Source organism: Oncorhynchus keta, chromosome 18 (genome assembly GCF_023373465.1).
Source record: "Oncorhynchus keta strain PuntledgeMale-10-30-2019 chromosome 18, Oket_V2, whole genome shotgun sequence".
NCBI classification, from domain to species: domain Eukaryota; kingdom Metazoa; phylum Chordata; class Actinopteri; order Salmoniformes; family Salmonidae; genus Oncorhynchus; species Oncorhynchus keta.
In genome coordinates this window covers 23,777,293-23,801,595 of record NC_068438.1, presented here as the reverse complement: position 1 = coordinate 23,801,595, position 24,303 = coordinate 23,777,293, and the positions used below count along the sequence as shown (strand labels likewise).

General features: G+C 43.7%; 1 protein-coding gene across 1 annotated transcript; it reads right to left on the bottom strand.

Annotated features, from left to right (window-relative positions):
• Positions 1-16: 16 nt before the first annotated feature.
• jam3a (junctional adhesion molecule 3a) lies at positions 17-11,514 on the bottom strand. Its single transcript, XM_035791357.2, has 9 exons — positions 11,096-11,514; positions 5,105-5,173; positions 4,889-5,002; positions 4,626-4,778; positions 3,862-4,064; positions 3,611-3,710; positions 3,055-3,187; positions 2,749-2,800; positions 17-2,594 (listed from the first exon to the last, which is right to left on the bottom strand). The coding sequence occupies exons 1-9, from the start codon at positions 11,142-11,144 to the stop codon at positions 2,559-2,561; spliced, it is 909 nt and encodes a 302-aa protein (XP_035647250.1). The 5' UTR covers positions 11,145-11,514; the 3' UTR covers positions 17-2,558.
• Between the last annotated feature and the right edge of the window lie 12,789 nt (positions 11,515-24,303).

Sequence of the window (24,303 nt, the reverse complement as noted above, 5' to 3'; positions counted from 1 at the left end):
CCAACAATACAGTAAATACAGTTACTTATGTTATGTCTTTATTGACAAAATGAAGTAAGCATATAACAGTATCCATTTCTTGCACTACAACGAATGAACAATTAACATTTTACAACAGTTCCTGAGTAGTGTTATTTTATAAACAAAGAATACCAATGAAAAAATAACTATATCAATAATGTTTCAAAAAGTCATTTTTAACAATTTCAATTTGAAACATTGTTTAATACTTATGATGTATTGTTACTGATAAAAATGTATGTGTAGACATTTTTTTTCTAACAAAGTTGTATTGCCTGTACATCCATTAATATTGTATATTGTGTCCATAAAGAAAATACAGTTAATTGTGAGTCACAACTGGACAATATGTCCAATATTCATAATGTAGGTCATTAGTAAGCACAGAAGGTCACTTATAAACAGAAACAGCACTCTGAAAAAAATCATAATTACTTGATATACTAATAATAATACATCGTACATTGCAGTATTATACTGGGATTATACTGTATAACTGTAATATGTTTCTTTGTTATTCTGAACGCAGAGAATAAAGTTAGTTGGCTTTATTAAGCACAACCGACTGTTTCATTGTGCCCGTTGACTCTGCATGTAACAGATTATCAGCTTTTTATACATGCCCCACTCACTGACTGTATGTACACTACCGTTCAAAAGTTTGGGGTCACTTGGAAATGTCCTTGTTTTTGAAAGAAAAGCAAAAATAATTGTCCATTAAAATAGCATCAAATTGATCAGAAATACAGTGTAGACATTGTTAATGTTATAAATGACTATTGTAGCTGGAAATGGCAGGTTTGTTTATGTAATATCTACATAGTCATACAGAGGCCCATTATCAGCAACCATCACTCCTGTGTTCCAATGGCACGTTGTGTTAGCTAATCCATCATTTTAAAAGGCTAATTGATCATTAGAAAATTGCAAAATGGTTATGTTAGCACAGTTGAAAACTGTTTTTCTGATTAAAGCAATAAAACTGGCCTTCTTTAGACTAGTTTAGTATCTGTAGCATCAGCATTTGTGGGTTCGATTACAGCCTCAAAATGGCCAGAAACAAATAACTTTCTTTCCTCTGTCCAGTGTTTGTGTTCTTTTGCCCATCTTAATCTTTTCTTTTTATTGGCCAGTCTGAGAAATGGCTTTTTCTTTGCAACTCCAGCATCCTGAAGTCGCCTCTTCACTGTTGACGTTGAGACTGGTGTTTTGCAGGTACTATTTAATGAAGCGGCCAGTTGAGGACTTGTGAGGCGTCCGTTTCTCAAACTAGACACTGTACTTGTCCTCTTGCTCAGTTGTGCACCGGGGACACCCACTCCTCTTTCTATTCTGGTTAGAGGCAATTTGCGCTGTTCTGTGAAGGGACTAGCACACAGCGTTGTACGAGATCTTCAGGTTCTTGACAATTTCTCAAATGGATAGCCTTTATTTCTCAGAACAAGAATAGACTGACGAGTTTCAGAAGAAAGTTCTTTGTTTCTAGCCATTTTGAGCCTGTAATCGAACCCATTAATGCTGATGCTCCAGATACTCAACTAGTCTAAAGGCCAGTTTTATTTCTACTTTAATCAGAACAACAGTTTTCAGCTGTGCTAACATAATTGCAAAATAGTTTTCTAATGATCAATTAGCCTTTTAAAATGATAACCTTGGATTAGCTAACACAACGTGCCATTGGAACACAGAAGTGATGGTTGCTGATAATGGACCTTTGTACGCCTATGTAGATATTCAATTTTTTTAAATCAGCTGTTTCCATCTAAAATAGTCATTTACAACATTAACAATGTCTACACTGTATTTCTGATCAATTTGATGTTATTTTAATGGACAAAAAATGTGCTTTTCTTTCAAAAACAAGAACATTTCTAAGTGACCCCAAACTTTTGAACGGTAGTATATATATTCACAAATATATTGACACAACCTTCCTTCATAATAACATAAACCAGTCCATCTTGCATTCAGAGGCTATGCAAGGCTGTTTTTGTAAAACAGTATATTTTGTAGAAATGTTTGGAAGTCAAAAATCATTGTCCAAAAACAGTATGGGGGAATGTTCCAGCATCAGTTTAGATGAACATGTTGGTGGAAGTTCAAATGTCAAAGCTTAAAATCGTACTGTAGTTGTAGTTACAGTAACGACTGAGGACAAAACATATTTGTGCGACAAAAAAAAACTGTGTACTAACAGGGACATAACGTTGCAATTGCCTATCAGAAATTTTGAAATAATGATTGATCTTTTTCAAGATGATAACTTTGGTAAGCTAATTGTTGATGCGCACCAAAAAATAATGTGCAATGTTACAGCTTAAATTTCTCACACAAAGCCTTATTATGGGATTTGATGCACTATTGACTTCAGTGTGTCTCCTCTTCAGTGTGTCTCCTCTTTCAGTGTGTCTCTTCTTTCAGTGTGTCTCCTCTTTCAGTGTGTCTCCTCTTTCAGTGTGTCTCCTCTTCAGTGTGTCTCCTCTTCAGTGTGTCTCCTCTTCAGTGTGTCTCCTCTTGACGGTCTTCTATCTCAGATTTCAAATTATAAATGATGATTTGTGCCGGAAGTGACCCTGATGGAAATGGGAATATCAATTATCAAAAGAATACATCCACCTGCAGTTTATATTTATTTTTGTTTGCCATTTTGATAAATACATTGTGATTACATTTTAGCTCAATAATAATATAGAATATGGGAAACAGAATTAAGTTAATTTTATTCACCTCATCGGCTTCGGCATATTCAACACCATCATCTGCTGCTGGCGATTTGTAGCTAAAACACACACGCAAAAAAATCCTTAATGTCCACACAAAGACTTACTAAGCAATTCACAGCACATAGCATGTCACTGTACAGTACATTCAACCTATATCGTACTTGGGTTATTATCTATATTACTATTATTATCACTGCATTGTTGGAATGAGCTCTCAAGGTAAGAATTTCACTGTACTCTTTTACACCTGTTGTATCCTGTGCATGTGGCAAATAAACATTGAAACTTGAAACTACATAGCCCTACTCACTTGGTTCCTGTGTGATCCTTGCCAGAGGAAAAGCAGCCATGTTTGTGTGCATGATAAACCCCCACCATCACAATAGTAAATCCGGCCAATGCCGCCAACACCTTCAGAAAAATCCCCACTATGTCGACATCATCTGAAAATACAAGCAGGGCATTTTGAGATGAGATCTGGGTGACATGAACTCAAATTGAAACAACTTAAAGCAGAGATCATCAACTAGATTCAGCCACGGGACAATTTATATTCTTGAGCGGACGGTCAGGGTGCCGGAACATAATTACAAATAATTTGTAGACCGCAAGAAGCCCAATCAGATATAATATTTCTAATATAATATGATCAAGTTTGGGAACCCTGACATAAAAGAATGACCTTCCATGTCAACCACTATGATTTATGTGCACTAGAGTAGATGCATGTGACTCACAAGCAGGTTTGGTAACACACAATGGTATGTTCAGTGTGGCAGCGGTATGACACACTGACATATTTAAACATAATACATAGTCGCGGTAAGAATGTCAGTTGGGTATTTAGTACAGCATGGCCTACTCACAGACGTCCATCAGCTGTGCGGGACACTGTGCATGTCCAGCTTCATTCTTTGCCTGGCAGAAATACTCTCCCGCATCCTCCTTCCTCATCCTGCGGAATTTCTGCAGGGCAAAACGCCAAAATCAACCCCAATAGATCATACAGCTTTTCTCTTGTACTAACATCATCCAACAGTTGGATCTACTGTCTCATTAAACTTGATAATCATATAGCTAGTGTCCTTTCGACCTCCCAGTCCCATTGATTCCTTACCAGACCACCTGTGTCAGCGTTAATGGAGTAGGTGGAGTTGATGAACTTGGGGCTGCTCTTTGGGTCCTGGGGAAGCTCCTCGTTGTTGCGGAACCAGCGGTACTGTGAGGCAGGGAAGCCCTCGTTCTCTAGGCAGCGCAGCTCAGAGGACGTGCCAACAGTCACTGCCACAGGCACACTGCACCTGGGCACCACAGGCTTTACTGTGTAAGACAGATGAAAAAGAGGAGAAATAAGATTTATTTTTCTAATTGTACACAAAGGTCCAACTGGAATTCGACTTCTGCTTTATCCCGACTGCTCCGGAAGACACACATGCACTTAGGCTAAGGGCAGAGGCCATACTACGGCACCCATGGAACAGTTTATTTACAGAGAGAGAGGGAGCACATACCACAGTCTATACTTAAGCAATAAGGCACGAGGGGTTGTGGTATATGACCAATATACCACGGCTAAAGGCTGTTCATATGCAAGACGGAAAGCGGAGTGCCTGGATACAGCCCTTTGATGTGTTATATTGGCCATATACCACAAACCCCTGAGGTGCCTTATTGCTGGTTACCAACATAATTAGAGCAGTAAAAATACATGTTTTGTCATACCAGTGGTAAACGGTCTGATATACCATGGCTGTCAGCCAATCAGCATTCAGGGCTCGAATCACCCAGTTTATAATTAGAAATAGACAACAACACTGAAAAAACATAGCAAACTACTACAGGCTTAAAACTTTCCACAGGAATATGAAAATACGTCCTCACCCCTGACAGCAAGACTGATTAGAATTTCATCAAAGTGTTTGTGGTCATCAATGGCAGCGACCTCACAGCGGTACTCTGCAGTGTCTGCACGGCTGGTGTTGAGGATCAGTAGGTTGGCTGGCTGGATCAGCTGGGCTCTGTGCTCCAAGTCCCCTAACAGAGAGGCAAAAACACACTCCAACCTCTCATTCACTTACAGAGAATAATAACAGTTCTGAGGCCAATTTGGTATTGGTAAAGTGCTTAAAAAAGAATAATCTTACCTGAAATTTGATTTTGAAAGTACACATAACTAGGGACACCGTTTTTGATTTTCTTCCATTCGATTCTGGGGTTGTTTGTTGAGATGGACTCTATTAAGCAGGTCAACTCAATAGCTGGGAAGAAAACAGTGATACTACAATGTCAAAACACTGGCAGACAACAGAAGAGCCTGAAAAAAAATTCTGAGAGAATGAGTCAGTGTTTCAGTGACTTACGTTCAAATTCATTTGCCCACACAGTCTTGTCTGTGGTTCGGAGGATTACCCCACGTGATGGAATGTAGCCTGTAAAAGACAAAAAAGAAGTGAGAAACAAAAGAAGCTGATTGACAAGCTTCAGAATTTTCATCCCAGGACTATGCCCGTTTAAACAGATCAAATTAGAGGGTCAAGAGGTGTAGGCCTATCGCTACAGAGAGGGTGAGAATGAACCTTAGGGACAGGATTAATCATATCTCCGGAAGCATTTCTCATGTATATATAAGAGGCAAGTGGAGCACATCTCGACGGGAGCACAAGTCTCAATATTAGTCAGTGATGTTTCCTTACTTTTAATTCCACAAAACACTTTCAAATTAAATAATTGAGAGATATACTTAGGGAGGCCTAATAGTTACTAAAGGAACACACAGTGAGTCATGGAAACAGTCCCTTCTTCTATGTCGGCATCAGCGGTGTTAAGGACTCCAAATGAGGGGTGAAAACAGACAGTAATGTATTGGAGCACAATTCATCCAAGTGTATAAAATACTTCCAAGGTATAATCCAGACAGATAAAAGCACTCTGTGGTAGGGCTGTTACGGTGACCATATTACCACCATACCGGCAGTCACGAGTCATGATGGCAATAAAATTCCATGTGACTGTTTAGTCACGGTAATTAGGCTTCTCCAAGCTCTGATGCTGCTGATGGTCATTAGAAACATATCAAACTGATACTCAGCACTCTATTGTCCCTCTAATCACTCTGACATCAATGCAAATGTGATTGAAAATCTAATCAAACACTTCATGAGAGCCCATGAGCTCATGTTGTGTAACGTTTCTATAGGCTAGGCCTACTATATTTATTTCTAAACTTTCCTAATATTAAGCACATTGCTTATCTTTACAACAGGAGTATAGCCTACCTGGCTGGCATGAATATTAAAATATGTAAACTTCCGACTTCAACTGTATATACGCAGAGCGTAAGTTTCGAGTTTGAGAAATATCCTTTTCACCATAAAAAAATGCATCTTTATAATAAAAGCAATACATGCATAATCACTTTTGATCATGGTGTTTTCCCACTAATTGATTGCATTTTGGAACATTCGCGCGTGTGTCACGCCTTGGTCATTGTATTTTGTGTTTTTGGTATATGTTTGGGTAGGCCAGGGTGTGACATGGGTTTATATGTTGTGTTTCGTATTGGGGTTTGTATTAATTGGGATTGTGTATGATTAGGGGTGTGTCTAGTTAGGCTTGGCTGCCTAAGGCGATTCTCAATTGGAGTCAGGTGATTCTTGTTGTCTCGGATTGGGAACCGTATTTAGGTAGCCTGAGTGTGCGTTGTATTTTGTGGGTGTTTGTTCCTGTCTCTGTTGTAGTCACCAGATAGGCTGTAATTAGTTTCACGTTTCGTTTGTTGTTTTCTTATATCAGTTATTTCATGTACCGCGATACTTTCATTAAAGTCATGAGTAACCTACACGCTGCATTTCGGTCTGACTCTCTTCATTCAACAGACGAACGTCGTTACAGCGTGTAGCCTACTGCTGTGTGCGCATTGCTGCGCTTCTAATGCGAAGAAATAGTCTAATAGTTTATCAATATTTTAAGCTAAACATTCTGATCTGTTGCATCTGCCTTAAAAAAATGTTTTTGAGGCTAGTAGTAATAATAATCGGGATATATTGCATCCCACAACTGTCCCAGACTATGTTTGGAATATTTATTTCTCACACAGAATAGGTCAACTTTTGTACTATGGGGGATTGTAGATTGACATAGGCTAGTGCTTTTACTGTTTGTTAGGCCTACTCATCTTGTTGGCTGACAAAAAAGTAAATGTGGACGGGCATTGGCTAATAAGAATTTAGCTATCTGAAAGAGCCATGGCAGTGAGAGGTGCTTCGAAGCACGCAGCTGGGAAAAGGGAATTATAATTATTATATTCAGTCCAAGGGCACAACGATCACTGGCTGCAAAACACATACATTTTTTTAGGGGGCATTAAGGCCACACAAAGGTGATGCTGCTGGGAAATATGAAGCATTATCAAGTGATTGTCAAATTGTGAATGAGAGACTGATGAAGTGTGCAGCCCGCGCAAAAAAAACAAACCAGAGCTATTGCCTTTGATGCAACTTTTTTCAAATCATCATTAGAGTTGTATCATGCAGCCTTAGAATGTATTAAAAATCTTAACATGTGTATCACAACTAAAGTAGCATAAATAACTCTAAATGAAGCATATAGGAGGACCTGTTTCTTTGTTAACTGCTCAACACAGAATAGCCGCATGTGCGCACTCCCTCAAATTGTTTGGAGAAAATATCCTCTCTATTTTATTCTGCTATGTTCCATTGTATTCTTCATACAAAAAATGATACCACGGAATTCTAAGCAAATCTTGTCTGCTAAATGAACTAGTGTAGCCCACAGCCATATGGCATAGCCAGATCAGGACCTAACATAAGGACAACTCAGAGTATGTTATTCTGGTCCTACTGAAATAGACTACATTTTCTTTATATTATGTTTCTTTAGACCTGTCTAAAATAAATAATGTAATTATTGTGATGGTGTAGGCTATATTATATGGATTTATTAGACTTTTAAAATGTAGATGTTCCGGGCCTCCCGGGTGGCGCAGTAGTCCAGGGCACTGCATCACAGCGCTAGCTGTGCCACCAGAGACTCTGGGTTTTGCGCCCAGGCTCTGTCGCAGCTGGCCGCGACCGGGAGGTCCGTGGGGCGAAGCACAATTGGCCTAGCGTTGTCCGGGTTAGGGAGGGGTCCTTGTTTCATCGCGCACCAGCGACTCTTGTGGCGGGCCGGGCGCAATGCGCGCTAACCAAGGTAGCACAGTGTTTCCTCCGACACATTGGTGCGGCTGGCTTCCAGGTTTGAGGCGCGCTGTGTTAAGAAGCAGTGCGGCTTGGTTGGGTTGTGTTTCGGAGGACGCATGGCTTTCGACCTTCGTCTCTCCCAAGCCCGTACGGGAGTTGTAGCGATGAGACAACAATTGGATACCACGAAATTGGGAAGAAAAATTATTTAAAAAATAAAATATATATATTTTTTAATGTAGATGTGGCTATTCTGTGTTGAGCGGTTAACAAAGAAACAGGTACTCCTATATGCTTCATTTAGAGTTATTTATGCTACTTTAGTTGTGATACAAATGTTGGGCTATATGTTTAGATTTTTAATAGTTACTGGCCATTCCAAAGGTCTGCATCAATAGCTTGTAGGCTACGTGGAAGCCAGGATATGCTAAATGTGTTTATGTTAATGAATGGTTAATTACCGTGAGGCAGGCAGTTATTAGCTTGACAATCACCGGCTGACAAAATTTCATGACCGCAACAGCCCTACTCCACGGCTGAATTAAAATGTTTTTGGTTAACAATTCATGATCCACATGAAATCCAAGTCAGCCAGCACTGAGAGTGGAGAAAACATGGGTCCTGCCAAAGTGGAGTACACAGTCATATTAGCACAGCTGTGGATGCTGATGAGATCCGACTCTTAGGTCTCAGCTTCCGTCTCTGCGGCTGACTTTCCCACCCCTGTACATCATGAGCTATTTTTACACCAAACAGTTACTGGCCATCCTGAGAGACACGAGGAGAGCTTGTCCAACAAATCTTCCCCTGGTAAACAGAGCAAGGACAGCCTATCCCTGTAAAACCACTCATTAACCTTCAATTCCTTTACAATATACTTAGACTTAGTTAATATGAACTACTAGACTATAAATAGCTTAAACTACATGTCTCTATCCTAACTCTTCTCCTTTTTTGCTGCCAATAGTCAGACAGACACTTATTGTCTCATTGTATATTTTAGGTGTCCAAGCTTTACTGTATCCCCGCCTGCATGAGGCTTTGTTGTCCCAGACAGTTTTTAGAGCGTGGGAGAGAATCTGTGGTTAATTAAGAAGACAATGGCTGATTTGCTATTGTGTGCCTGGAATAAAAGCATTCCATAGCCGAAAGCCCAACTTTACACTGTGTAGCCTACCCCCGAGCTGACAAGGTACAAATCTGTCGTTCTGCCCCTGAACAGGCAGTTAACCCACTGTTCCCAGGCCGTCATTGAAAATAAGAATATGTTCTTAACTGACTTGCCTGGTTAAATAAAGGTAAAATAAATTTCAAAAAAATAAAACATCAAGAAAGAGATCTATGTGTTTATGTGAAGAATTTAATCAGAACTGGAAAGTTGTCAGACAGTAAAATAGATAGAAATGTGGCATATGTTGTTGGTGAATATTAGAGACCATCTCTCTCCCTCTCTCTCTCTCTCTAATCCCTTTGTTGTTTTAATATATACAGTATAGAGACAGGAGGCTATACCCTGAGTGAAATGCGCTCTATGTTAAGTAGCTGTTCTACAGTTTTCTTTATGCACTTCAAGCTAAATATGAAAACAACATAAAAAAAATAAAAAAACAAGCTGTTGATCCAGTCCATCTAAAAAAAGCAATTTCCCAGACATTCCAGCACAGCCACTGTAAAAGCAGCCAAATAACTTACCAACATTAAAACTGACCAAATGCAGTAGACTAGTATGTGAATAAAACTGTAATGATCAGTCAATACCACACAGAGACTGACTTGGCTATAATGTTATCTTTCTGAGCTGTAGTTGCAGCGCAGCAGTAATGTCGACAGAAGACAATGTATTCAAAACATAGATAGTCCTAGTAAAGTCTTCCTGAAAACACTGCCGCTGTCAGAGTGCTATTTTATCAAAGCAAATGTTATTTGTCACATGCTTGGTAGGCAACAAGTTTAGACTAACATTGAAATGCTTACAACAATGCAGAGTTAAAGACACTATCTTTTTTTTATTTTATGAAATAGTGACACAGTGAATAACAAATAAAAATAACGAGTAAAAATAACATAGGGAGTAAAAACTAACATGGCTATATACAGGGAGTACCAATACTGAGTCCATGTGCAGGGGTACGAGGTAATTGAGGTAGCTATGTACTGTACATATAGGTAGGGCTAAAGTGATAACTAGCAGGAGCGTATGTGGTGAATGTGTGTGTGTGTGTGTGTGTGTGTGTGTGTGTGTGTGTGTGTGTGTGTGTGTGTGTGTGTGTGTGTGTGTGTGTGTGTGGCATCACTATGCATGTGTGTGCATGTTATGTGGTGTGGGCGTATGTAGTGTGTGTGTGTGTGTGTGTGTGTGTGTGTGTGTGTGTGTGTGTGTGTGTGTGTGTGTGTGTGTGTGTGGTGGGTGTTATCACTATGCATGTGTGTGCATGTTATATGTTATGTGTGTGTGGGCGTATGTAGTGTGTCTGTTGTATGTGTGTGTGTTGTGGTGTCAGTGTAAGTATCTGTGAGTGTGTGGGGAGAGTCCAGTGTGTGTGTGCATAAAGTCGGTGCATGAGAGTTGGTTCATAAAGGGTCAATGCAGGTAGTCTGGGTAGCCATTTAATTAGCTATTTAGCCGTCTTGTTTAGAAGTCTTAAGGCTTGGGGCAAGAAGCTGTTCATGGTCCTATTGGTTCCAGACTTGGTACATTGGTACAGCTTGCCGTGCGGTAGCAGAGAGACTTTACCAGAATAAAATAACTCACACAATGAACTGTAGGCCTACCTGACAGCCTGGACAGAAATAGCGGTTGACATCATCATATTTTGAGTGACAGTTGAAGAGAGCCCAACGTTAGAAGATACAAAAGCAGTGTGTGTGCAACTTGTTCTCTCTTTATTTAAATATGAATGGAAAAACTGCTGAGGAATGTGTGAGCGTTTCAATGTCATTATAACGCATGTATAAATAAATTAATTACCATCTAATAATTGTGTGGCTCATCCTCAGCATGTTTACAGACCTGGACAAGCTATGCTAGGAAGCCCGTCTAGTCAGCGCGATCATTTCCATAACAAAGAATTGCTGTGATTTATTCAATTGTAATGCACAACACGTACCGTTACACTACACCTTATCTTAGTGGAAATGAAAATAACTTACCGAGAATTGAATAAAGGATGAACAAAGCCGTCAGTCGTTGTAACGCCATCTTGAAACCTTGGTAATGGATCGGTAATTCTGGCACACATAAAGCCAGCTAGCTAGCTATCACACTCGGCGCCCCTGGTCAAAACGGGTGAACGGGCTGGAGGATGTTGCCATTGACGAGTTTCCATAGCTACAAGGGCATCAGGGCGGAAGACTGATAAGTCCCGAGACCGGAAATACATTTACATCTATTTTATAATGATGGTATCCAACAATGCAATTTCATTAATGTGCCAAACAAGATGAATTATCCGTAATCCCTCTCTGACATATCACAGCTTTGACCCAGAAAACTAAACAATGCAAATTACATTTTATGTGAACATGACAGGTTAAATTGAGAGAGACAGAATACACTCTTTTCACGCCATTTCGCCCGGTGGGCGGTGCTGTATGTCACTGTGGGCGTGGGTTTCAAAGTGCTTGGACTGTCTGATGCGCGTTCAAATTCAACCGAGAATCAACCGAGTTCTGGAGGAACTCAATCATAAATGGCATTCTGTCAATCACTGAGATTAATTACTTGCGTTTCTGGCTTCATTAAAAACTGTTAATTTTGGATGACCTTGGTTTTATTTATTTGTTCGAGAGCCAATGCATGTTACCATATTATCCTGGAGGTATACATACACACCCAGTCTCATCACTTTGCATGAATGATAGGCCATCTCCAACTTTAAACAATGCAAAATTCGAAAACAAATCAGGTAGTCCTCTGGAATGTATTTCAATTAGAAAGTGTGCCTTCTTAGAAGTTGATTTGGGGAATTTCTTTCCTTTTAAATGCGTTTGAGCCAATCGGTTGTGTTGTGACAAGGTAGAGGGGTAAACAGAACATAGCCCTATTTGGTAAAATACTAAATCCATATTATGGCAAGAACAGCTCAAATAAGCAAAGAGAAACAGTCCATCATTACTTTAAGATATGAAGGTCAGTCAATACGGAAAAGTTAAAAAAAACTTGAAAGTTTCTTCAAGTGCAGTCACAAAAACCATCAAGCCCAATGATGAAACTGGCTCTCATGAGGACCGGCATAGGAATAGAAGACTCAGAGTTACCTCTGCTGCAGAAGATAAGTTCACTAGAGTTACCCGCCTCAGAAATTGCAGCCCAAATAAATGCTTCACAGAGTTCAAGTAACAGACACATCTCAACATCAACTGTTCAGAGGAGACTGTATGAATCAGGCCTTCATGGTAGCATTGCTGCGAAGAAACCACTACTTAAGGACACCAATAATAAGAAGAGACTTGCTTGGGCCAAGAAACACAAGCAATGGACACATTTGTCCTTTGGTCTAGAGTCCAAATTTGAGACTTTTGGTTCCAACCACCATGTCTTTGAAAGACGCGGTGTGGGTGAATGGATGATCTCTGCATGCGTATTTCCCACCGTGAAGCATGGAGGAGGAGGTGTTATTGTGTGGGGGTGCTTTGCTGGTGACACTGTCTGTGGTTTATTTAGAATTCAAGGCACACTTAGCCAGTATGGCTACCACAGTATTCTGCAGCGATACGCCATCCCATCTGGTTTGGGCTTAGTGGGACTATCATTTGTTTTTCAACAGGACATTGACCTAACACACCTCCAAGCTGTGTAAGGGCTATTTGACCAAGAAGGAGAGTGATGGAGTGCTGCATCAGATGACCTGGCCTCCACAATCCCCCGACCTCAACCAAATTGAGATGATTTAGGATGAGTGGGACCATGAAGGAAAAGCAGCCAACAAGTGCTCAGCATATGTGGTAACTTCTTCAAGACTGTTGGAAAAGCATTCCAGGAGAAGCTGGTTGAGAGACTGCCAAGAGTGTGCAAAGCTGTCATCAATTGGTGGCTATTTGAAGAATCTCAAATATAAAATATTTTGATTTGTTTAACACTTTTTTGGTTACTACATGATTCCATATGTGTTATTTCAGAGTTTTGATATCTTCATTATTATTCTATAATGTAGAAAATAGCTTTAAAAAATAAAGAAAAACCCTTGAATGAGTAGGTGTTCTAAAACCTTTGACCGGTATTAATTTGTGGATGTCCATCATTCATTTTGAATGATATCTTACTATTTAAAAAAATTGTATGAAATGTTATGAATTGCAGTTCGTACAATATATTACGAATTTGTAATACCTATGCCAGAGGTCTGGTGGGAGGATCTATAGGAGGACAGGCTCATTGTAATGGCTGTAATGGAATAAATGGAACAATATCAAACATGTGGAAACCAGATGTTTCTTTTCCAGCCATTAAAATGAGCCAGTCCTCCTATAGCTCCTACTACCAGCCTCCACTGGTGTTGCTAACTTTAGCTAGGTGGTTAACATTAGCTAGGCTGGGGGTTAGGGTTTAAGGTTAGGGTTAGGAGTTAGGTTAAAGGGTTAAAGTTAGGGTTAGGTAAAGGGTTAGCTAACATGCGAAGTAGTTGCAAAGTAGCTAAAAAAGTAGTAAGTAGTTGCTAATTAGCTAAAATTGTCTGTGATGAGATGTGAACACACAACCCTTGGGTTGCTGAATGTCCGTGTTATATACCTACCCATACACCCTGACCAACCACCCTCTTTAAGTAACCTTCTGTCTTATGTAACCATATCAAACGTAACATATTTTACTAATTTGAGTGTCTCGGATTTACATTTACTATGTTACGTCTAGTCTATGAGACCAGGTTGTAAAATAAGATACATTTTCCTTTGAAGAACCACATTTATTGTTGCCATAATCTGGTCACATGTTTTCATCCTCTCATAAATACACCAGGTGGCAGTGTGTGACCAAACATCACTGATTGTCATTCAATCATTATATCATGTGTTCCTACGAACACACCCCACATACAGACAGCACAATTCCTCTGTAGTCTCAATCAACACACAGTAAATCATCTGCCCTTGTGCGAATTGGCTTTAGGTCAGATAATATTATTAAGGGTTAATAAGTGATTGTTACAGTGTTATTGTAGACCTATAGTTTATAGTGGGGATTAGTTTTATGATTTATATGGCTTTACTCATAGGCTATATGCAAATCCATCAGATGATAGGCCTTGCTGACTTCCCCATTATTCTCAACAATCTATTTTTATTTATTTATTTCACCTTTATTTAACCAGGTAGGCAAGTTGAAAACAAGTTCTCATTTACAATTGCGACCTGGCCAAGATAAAGCAAAGCAGTTCGACAGATACAGATCAATCTATGTCATTCATATTAGTGAAGGGCTACCATGGGCTTCAGTCAGGATAATTGCATACATCTATATTCCCAAATTGGCTTTGGAATAAATGTGTCTTGATCTTATTTGATATCTAGGGCTATACTGGCATTTAGAAATTACACAGATATAGCCATGAACCCATTGCCCCATCTTGTAGAATGGTTATGTGCTGAGGTGATCATGCTGCTCTAGTCCACCTTAGAGCTGTTGCTAATATGGGTTGCTAGGCAATTGTCCACAGCGGGATTCCCCCTTATGGATCAGGACCTTTGTGGCATCTCCTTGGGAATCTGGAGGTTTTATGGCCTGGCAGGAGTTCAGACTGAATTGACGAAAGAAATATCCTAACTATGAACAGTTTATCTTTCTCAGAGAATACTGGGGGCCTGGGGCCATTCCTATTAACATGCCCCGCACTCAGATTTAAATGTCTTAGTGAAAGAAAGAATATCCCTCTGATTGCGTGGAGGAGATAATGACTGTCCTTGAGATCTATAGTAGGTTGTAGGACTCCATTTCAGGATCTCAGCTGTTCAGTCACGTTTAGTCACATCAAACTCAAATTAGTACGACAAGTCCTGATGTTATATAATTTAGTTTCATTAAAAGTTTCTGTTTGATAAATTATTTATTTAAGGAACTTAACAAGACTATGCCTATTCTCCAGTGTTTTGTATGCTTGCTTTTCTCTTGTTTCAATGAAGGCACAGTGGACATGATGCCTGAGCACAGGGGATAATTCATTGGAGACCATGGCCTGCACACTATTTGTTTCTTCTTCTTGCAGGGGTTTCATTAAGTATGCATTATGGAAGACTTCAGGAGGCAATCATGCGCTCTATTTCCTATATTTTCTCCACATTAGCAAGAAAGAGCACGACTGTGTACGACATTGAGTGCTGAATGTCTGGAATAAAACATACTTGCTATGTTATAGAAACACAACATTTTCCTTACAACAGGCTATAAATTAGGATAGCAAGGGAGAAATAATTTATTACAGATAAGAAAATCCGTCCCAGTGGGGTCCTCAAGATCCTCATAGAGGCTAATAAATGTATTATTATGCCTCTGTTTGACCATTTTTGATTTTAATGCCTCTGTTTGACAATTTTTTTGAACTATTTTAGATACAGTATGTACCTTGCAAAGGGAATTCAAGAGTGGCTTCTTTAAACAAAAAGAAAACCGCTTTTAAAAAAAAGAGCTAATAGCATTGTTGCTTTTCCCCTCCCTGGCCTTCCGTATATCTGTCAGGTGACTTAGTGGCCTGTCATGGTTGTTGTCTTTGTTAAATCAGAGGTCTATTCCAGATGAACAGCCCATGGATCAATGATCCCTCTGCACAGTCCAGCTTTCTTGACATTACAGTACATAGATCTCCCATTTATCACCTGGATTCCATTTTCTGAGTTTGAAATACGATCACTGGAATGAAACTGCCATTTTGGCAAGGTTGCCAGGACAAGGTGATGAGAAGATAGGACAGTAAAGCATCCTCATGATACTCTATAGCAGTGTTTCTCAACCCTGGTCCTCGAGTATCCCCAAAAGTACACATTTGTATTGTAGCCCTGGACAAGCACACCTGATTCAGCTTGTCAACTTATCACCAAGCCGTCAATGAAGCTGAATGAGGTGTGTTTGTCCAGGGCTACAATGAAAATGTCCACTGTTGGGGTACTGGAGGACCATGGGAAACACTGCTCTATAGGACTCTGGTTGAAATGTTTGACTATAGAATTCTTCCTTTGTCCAGACATAAGCTCTACAACACTACCATACAGCAGTAACCCTCAAAATGATATACTTCCCAGCTATACAATATATTTATCCATGCTGAAAAATATCTCATTAAAGTCAATATTGTTGAATATATATATATGAGAACTGGAAGACTGAGTTCAATCATAAGGAGGACAAATTCTTGCATTTATTCAAATATCAGTGAAACTGAATCCAGGTGAGAGACTATGCAATTTGACTGCATATGAAAACCTGACTCATTGAATTACTGATGAAATGTCATTTCAAATGACAAAAGTCCTCACCTTTTCATATATCCTTTGTGGAAGCAGGGTTGAATGGGAGTCTAGTGAGGGAGTGAGGCCTTACGCAGGCTAGAGAAAGGAGTAGTCAGGGAACCAAGGCAACACACAGATATACAACTGTCCGTCTCTCACCTCTTGGACTTCTAGAGCTGAGGTACAGTACAGCTGTCAGACAGATGGAGTGATTTGTGGCCCCTGAGTGATGATAGGGGTATTTCTTCAGTTACCAAAGGGAACTGGTAACTGTAGGGGGGACGCATTCCATCTGGTCCTTAACTCTTGTTCAGCAGCCAATATCTTGCGGACTCAATAAATACTTAATAGAACACATTTCTATTGCATACAGGACCGGTCTTAACGGTAGCTTTTTGTATGTATTCAGGAATCAATCTTGATTGTGCGCTATGAAGCTTGATGGACAGCTACAGTATAACACTAGAGAGCAGTGTGCCCTGCAATGATGTGTTGAAATGAATTGATGACAACCATATCAAATCTCAGGATCAAGCCCATTTGATCATGGCAATATTACAGCTCCATTTCATAACTTTGACCCCATTAAATGAATGTATAATACCCTTGAGTCAGACGGTGGTGTGGCATAAAGGAGCCAACAGGAAAGGCCCTTAATTCCAAAGAGAACTTCCATTTCCCCTCCAGCCAATCTCCATACAGTATTTCATTCCAGGTGAATATGTGAGACCTTTTTATAGCTCAGTAATTATGTGACCTGGATCCCCTGAACCTTCTCTTATTTATGAGGCTCATATGTCTTCTCCTACATGAAAAGGTTTTTGTTTTGTATTTGGCTAACAAAGGTAATATTTTTTTTTCTTTGTGTTTTCTTTTATGACATCCTACATATGAGGGATATTTCAGCTTGAATAGTACATGCATAGACTATTGTAGTTCCCAGGGGAAATGATGGTTCAAAATGAATTGTTAGGGAAGTTTTCAAAGGAAAGGCTGACCTTGCAGTATCCTCATTTAAAGGCTTTGAAATTCCTTTCAATTACTTTAAACCAGGCTTCCAGACTCTCATACGTAATCACTTAAAACTTAATTTACTGTGACAGTCTCCTCCTCTCTATATCTATATGAATATCATTTGCTGTAATCATTTAACTAAATACTGTATTTATTTATGCTCGATCTCAAGTAGTGCTGACAGGGCTGCATGTGCCCTTTGAGTATTGATATCTCCGGTAACACAGTAGCTGAAAAGGACATTAATTCCACTGCTCCGTATGCTAATGGTCAGCATCTTGGGAAAGTCTGTGCTTGAAATTTTAAGAAAGTCATCATGGCAGATGCAAAATGGCTCTTAATATTTGCATCCTATCCATCTCTTTCCTCCGATCCTTTTGGTTCAAGAGTAAACATAACACTTACACATGAAGATAGAAGTATTTTCTAGTAGGCACATTGAAATGGCAGCTTGAAAGCATGAACCATTGTTGTTGCAGCCATTTACTGTACTGTAATGTATAGATAGAGGAAACAATATGCTTTGCTGTGGTTATTTTTAAACTGAATTACATTACCAAACCCTGCCATCTGTTGAATCACCTCAGTACTGCTTCACTTCCTTTCTCAGGTTATGGGTGGGAGGGTGGGTGGTATTAATGTCAAATTCCACAATTTATGAATGAATCACCTCAGTACTGCTTCACTTCCCTTCTCAGTTTGAACCAAAATCGAGACATAAAAATTGAGACATAAAAAGGCCCTCACCAGTCAGGGCGTGACCGTACCCCCCCCTAAGGTGCGGACACCGGCCGCAAAACCTGAACCTATAGGGGAGTGTCCGGGTGGGCATCTATCCGCGGTGGCGGCTCTGGTGCGGGACGTAGACCCCGCTCTACCTCTGGCTCACCTCTGGTGTGGGGATCCTCACCGCCGACCCCGGACTGGGTACCCTTGTTGCGGGCCCCGGACTGAGTGACAAAACGGATGGCACTGTGATAGACTGCATCCAGTTTGCTGAGTAGAGTGTTGGAAGCAATTTTGTAGATGACATCGCTGAAGTCGAGGATCGGTAGGATAGTTAGTTTTACTAGGGTAAGCTTGGCAGCGTGAGTGAAGGAGGCTTTGTTGCGGAATAGAAAGCCGACTCTTGATTTGGTTTTCGATTGGAGATGTTTGATATGGGTCTGGAAGGAGAGTTTGCAGTCTAGCCAGACACCTAGGTACTTATAGGTGTCCACATATTCAAGGTCGGAACCATCCAGTGTGGTGATGCTAGTCGGGCATGCGGGTGCAGGCAGCGATCGGTTGAAAAGCATGCATTTGGTTTTACTAGCGTTTAAGAGCAGTTGGAGGCCACGGAAGGAGTGTTGTATGGCATTGAAGCTTGTTTGGAGGTTAGATAGCACAGTGTCCAATGACGGGCCGAAAGTATATAGAATGGTGTCGTCTGCATAGAGGTGGATCAGGGAATCGCCCGCAGCAAGAGCAATATCATTGATATATACAGAGAAAAGAGTCGGCCTGAGAATTGAACCCTGTGGCACCCCCATAGAGACTGCCAGAGGACCGGACAGCATGCCCTCCGATTTGACACCCTGAACTCTGTCTGCAAAGTAATTGGTGAACCAGGCAAGGCAGTCATCCGAAAAACCGAGGCTACTGAGTCTGCCGATAAGAATATGGTGATTGACAGAGTCGAAAGCCTTGGCAAGGTCGATGAAGACGGCTGCACAGTACTGTCTTTTATCGATGGCGGTTATGATGTTGTTTAGTACCTTGAGTGTGGCTGAGGTGCACCCGTGACCGGCTCGGAAACCAGATTGCATAGCGGAGAAGGTACGGTGGGATTCGAGATGGTCAGTGACCTGTTTGTTGACTTGGCTTTCGAAGACCTTAGATAGGCAGGGCAGAATGGATATAGGTCTGTAACAGTTTGGGTCCAGGGTGTCTCCCCTTTGAAGAGGGGATGACTGCGGCAGCTTTCAATCCTTGGGGATCTCAGACGATATGAAAGAGAAGTTGAACAGGCTGGTAATAGGGGTTGCGACAATGGCGACGGATAGTTTCAGAAATAGAGGGTCCAGATTGTCAAGCCCAGCTGATTTATACGGGTCCAGGTTTTGCATGTCTTTCAGAACATCTGCTATCTGGATTTGGGTAAAGGAGAACCTGGAGAGGCTTGGGCGAGGAGCTGCGGGGGGGGGTCGGAGCTGTTGGCCGAGGTAGGAGTAGCCAGGCGGAAGGCATGGCTAGCCGTTGAGAAATGCTTGTTGAAGTTTTCGATAATCATGGATTTGTCGGTGGTGACCGTATTCCCTAGCCTCAGTGCAGTGGGCAGCTGGGAGGAGGTGCTCTTGTTCTCCATGGACTTCACAGTGTCCCAGAACTTTTTGGAGTTGGAGCTACAGGATGCAAACTTCTGCCTGAAGAAGCTGGCCTTAGCTTTCCTGACTGACTGCGTGTATTGGTTCCTGACTTCCCTGAACAGTTGCATATCGCGGGGACTGTTCGATGCTCTTGCAGTCCGCCACATGATGTTTTTGTGCTGGTCGAGGGCATACAGGTCTGGAGTGAACCAAGGGCTGTATCTGTTCTTTGTTTACCCTTTCTTACAGACCAGGCTCTCAGAACGTTAAGGCAGACGCATTGTCCCGGCTGTATGACACAGAGGAGCGGCCCATGGATCCCACTCCCATACTCCCCGCCTCTTGTATGGTGGCGCCGGTCGTGTGAGAGCTGGACGCAGACATTGAACGTGCAGAGCCCGCTCCCGCTCAGTGTCCAGCTGGGCATCTGTACGTTCCGTCTGCTGTCCCCGACCGGCTGATCTATTGGGCTCACACGTCACTCTCCTCTGGTCATCCTCTGGGATCAGTCAGACGGTGCGCTGTCTTAGTGGGAAGTACTGGTGGCCCACTTTAGCTAAGGACGTGAGGGTTTATGTTTCCTCCTGCTCGGTGTGCGCCCAGTGCAAGGCTCCTAGACACCTGCCCAGAGGTAAGTTACAACCCTTACCGTTACACAACGGCCGTGGTCGCACCTGTCGGTGTATTTCCTAACCGATCTTCCACCTTCACAGGGTATCACCGCGATCCTGGTCGTTGTGGATTGTTTTTCTAAGTCCTGTCGTCTCCTCCCTTTGCCCGGTCTCCCTACGGCCCTACTAACTGCGGAGGCCTTGTTTACACATGTCTTCCATGTCTTCCGGCACTATGGGGTGCCTGAGGATATAGTGTCTGATCGGGGTCCCCAGTTCGCATCAAGGGTCATCAAGGGTCTGGAAGGCATTCATGGAACGTCTGGGGGTCTCGGTCAGCCTTACCTCAGAGTAACGGGCAGGTGGAGAGAGTGAACGTGGGTAGGTTTCTGAGGTCTTATTGCATGGACTGGCCAGTGGAGTGGGCGGCGTTTGTGCCCTGGGCAGAGATGGTCCAGAACTCGCTCCCCCACTCCTCACCTAACCTTTCTCCCTTCCAGTGTGTATTGGGGTATCAGCCGGTTCTGACTCCTTTGCATCAGAGTCAGACCGAGGCCCCTGCGGTGGATGACTGGTTCCTGCACGCAGAAGAAACATGGGACGCCGCCCATGTCCACCTTCAGCGCACCATACTGCGCCAGAACGTTGGCGCAGACCGTCATCGCAGTGAGGCCCCGGTGTCACCGGGGGACAGGGTCTGTCTCTTGACCCGAAACCTGCCCCTCCGCCTGCCCTTTCGGAACCTGTGTCCGCGGTTTGTGGGACCATTTAAAGTTCTGAGGAAAGTGAACGGGGTATGTTACAGGTTACAGCATCCCCCCGATTCCCGCATTAGCGCCTCGTTCCATGTGTCTCTCCTCAGGCTGGTGGTGGCTGGCCCACTCCAGGAAGCTGAGGTGCGGGAGGTTCCTCCACCCCCTCTGGATATCGAGGGGGCCCTGGCATACTCTGTTCGTTCCATACTAGATTCGAGACGTCGGGCGAGGGGCCTTCAGTACCTTGTGGACTGGGAGGGGTATGGTCCAGAGGAGAGATGCTGGGTTCCGGTGGAGGACGTGTTGGATCCTTCCATGCTGCGGGATTTCCACCGCCTCCATCCGGATCGCCCTGCGCCTCGCCCTCTGGGTCATCCCTGAGGTCGGTGCCGACGCGCTGCTGGAGCCGCATGTCGGGGGGGAGGGGTATTGTCACAACTTCCGCCGAAGTTGGTCCCTCTCCTTGTTCGGGCGGCGTTCGGCGGTCGACATCACCGACCTTCTAGCCATCACTGATCCATTTTTCATTTTCCATTGGTTTTCTCTTGTCTTCCTTCACACCTGGTTCCAATCCCATCAATTACATGTTGTGCATATAACCCTCTGTTTCCCCCTGTAACACACCTCGTTCACTCTCCTCAGGACTTTAAATGGCCCCACAAACCGGCGACCCAGCTTCCGGCAGGGCAGGCGGAGGAGCAGGTTTTGGGTCGAGAGCCAGACCCGGTCCCCCGGTCCCCCGGTGCGTACACTGGGGCCTCACTGCGTTCACATTTTGGGAACCTGGTCTGTAGGACAGGGTGAACACAAAACGGGTAAAGAACATGGCCCACCTTGCCTGACGAGGATTCAGTCTCCTCGGTGCCAGGATGTACTCCAGGTACCGGTGGTCAGTCCAGATGAGAAAAGGGTGTTTAGCCCCCTCAAGCCAATATCTCCACGCCTTCAGAGCCTTAACCACAGACAACAGCTCCTGGTCCCCCACATCATAGTTCCGCACCGCCGGGCAGAGCTTTTTCGAGAAGAAAGCACAAGGGGCAGAGCTTCGGTGGCGTGCCCGAGCGCTGAGAGAGCACAGCTCCTATCCCAGCCTCAGACCGTCCACCTCCACTATGAACGCCAAAGAGGGATCCGGATGGGCCAGCACGGGAGCCGTGATAAAGACAGCCCTTAGGTGCCCAAAAGCCCTATCTGCCTCAGCCGACCACTGCAAACGTACAGGACCCCACGTCAGCAGTGAGGGAATGGGAGCCGCCACCTGGCCAAAACACTGGATAAATCTCCGGTGGTAATTGGCAAACCCTAAAAATCGCTGCACCTCCTTTACCGTGGTGGGAGTCGGCCAATTACGCACGGCTGAAATGCGGTCACTCTCCATCTCCACCCCTGAGGTGGAAATGTGAAACCCTAGGAAGGAGACGGCCTGCTGAAAGAACAGGCATTTCTCAGCCTTGACGTACAGGTCATGCTCCAACAGTCATCCAAGCACCCTGCGCACCAGGGACACATAATCGGCGCGTGTAGCAGAGTATATCAGAATGTCATCGATATACACCACTACACCCTGCCCGTGCAGGTCCCTAAAAATCTTGTCTACAAAGTATTGGAAGACTGATGGAGCATTCATCAACCCGTACGGCATGACAAGGTACTCATAATGCCCTGAGGTGGTACTGAAGACCGTCTTCCACTCGTCTCCCTCCCGGATACGCACCAGGTTGTAAGCGCTCCTGAGGTCCAGTTTAGTGAAGAAGCACCCCGTGCATTGACTCAATCACCGTGGCGAGGAGAGGTAATGCACGGGCGCAGACCTCCATCCTTCTTCACAAAAAATAAACTTGAGGAGGTGGGTGAAGTGGAAGACCTAATGTACACCTGACGCAGGGATTCAGAGACATATGTCTCCATAGCCACCGTCTCCGCTTGTGACAGGGGATACACATGTCTCCTGGGAAGTGTAGTGTCTACCAGGAGATATATCATACAATCCCCCCGTCGATGGGGTGGAAATTGAGTCGCCTTCTTTTTGGAGGCGAGAGCCAAATCGGCATATTCAGGAGGGAAGCGCACGGTGGAGACCTGGTCTGGACTTTCCACCGTAGTAGCACCAACGGAAACCCCTACACACCTCCGAGCACTCTCGCGACCACCCCGTGAGAGCCCTCTGTTGCCATGAAATAGTGGGGTCATGACGAACTAACCAGGGAAGTTCTAGTACCACGGGAAACGCAGGAGAGTCCATGAGGAAGAGACTGATTCTCTCCTCGTGACCCCCCTGCGTCACAATGCCCAGGGAGATGGTGGCTTCTCTAATTAGCCCGGACCCTAAAGGTCGACTATCCAGAGCGTGTACCGGGAAGGGTCTAACCACAGGAACAATGGGGATCCCTAAACTAAGGGCGAATGTCCTGTTGATAAAATTCCCAGCCGCGCCTGAATCGACGAGCGCCTTATGCGGGGAATGCGGGGAAAACTCAGGGAAAAAAACATGCACAAACAGGTGAACAACAGAGGGCTCTGGATGAGAGTGGTGCAGACTCACATGGGGTGACGTCAGAGAGCCCTGCCTGCTTCCTCGACTCCCAGAGGCACCAACGACCGGCAGTGTGCCCTCTGCGGCCACAGATGGTGCAAGTGAAGGTCCCTCATCCGGCCTCCCTGAGCGCAGCCCCTCCCAGCTCCATTGGCACCGGATCTGAGGGTGCTGGAAGCGGGTGACCAGCAGGTTATCCAACTGAATGGACAGATCCACCAGCTGGTCAAAGGTGATGGTGGCATCCCTGCAGGGCAACTCCCGACCGACATCCTCGCGCAGGCTGCATCGGTAGTGGTCGATGAGGGCCCTGTCGTTCCAACCTGCTCCGGTGGCCAAGGTTCGAAATTCCAGGGCGAATTCCTGGGCGCTCCTCTTCCCCTGCCTCAGGTGGAAGAGACCTTCACCGCTCTACCCTCGGGCGGATGGTTGAAGATGGCCCGGAAGCGGCGGGTGAACTCCCCGAAGTGGTCCAACGCCGCATCTCCTTCTCCCCACACGGCGTTTGCCCACTCCAGAGCTCTCCCTGCGAGGCATGAGACGAGGGCGGACACCCTCTCCCTTCCCGTGGGAGCCGGGTGAACGGTGGCCAGGTATAGGTCCAGCTGAAATAGGAACCCCTGGAACCGTGCTGCTGTCACATCATACTCCCTGGGAAGGG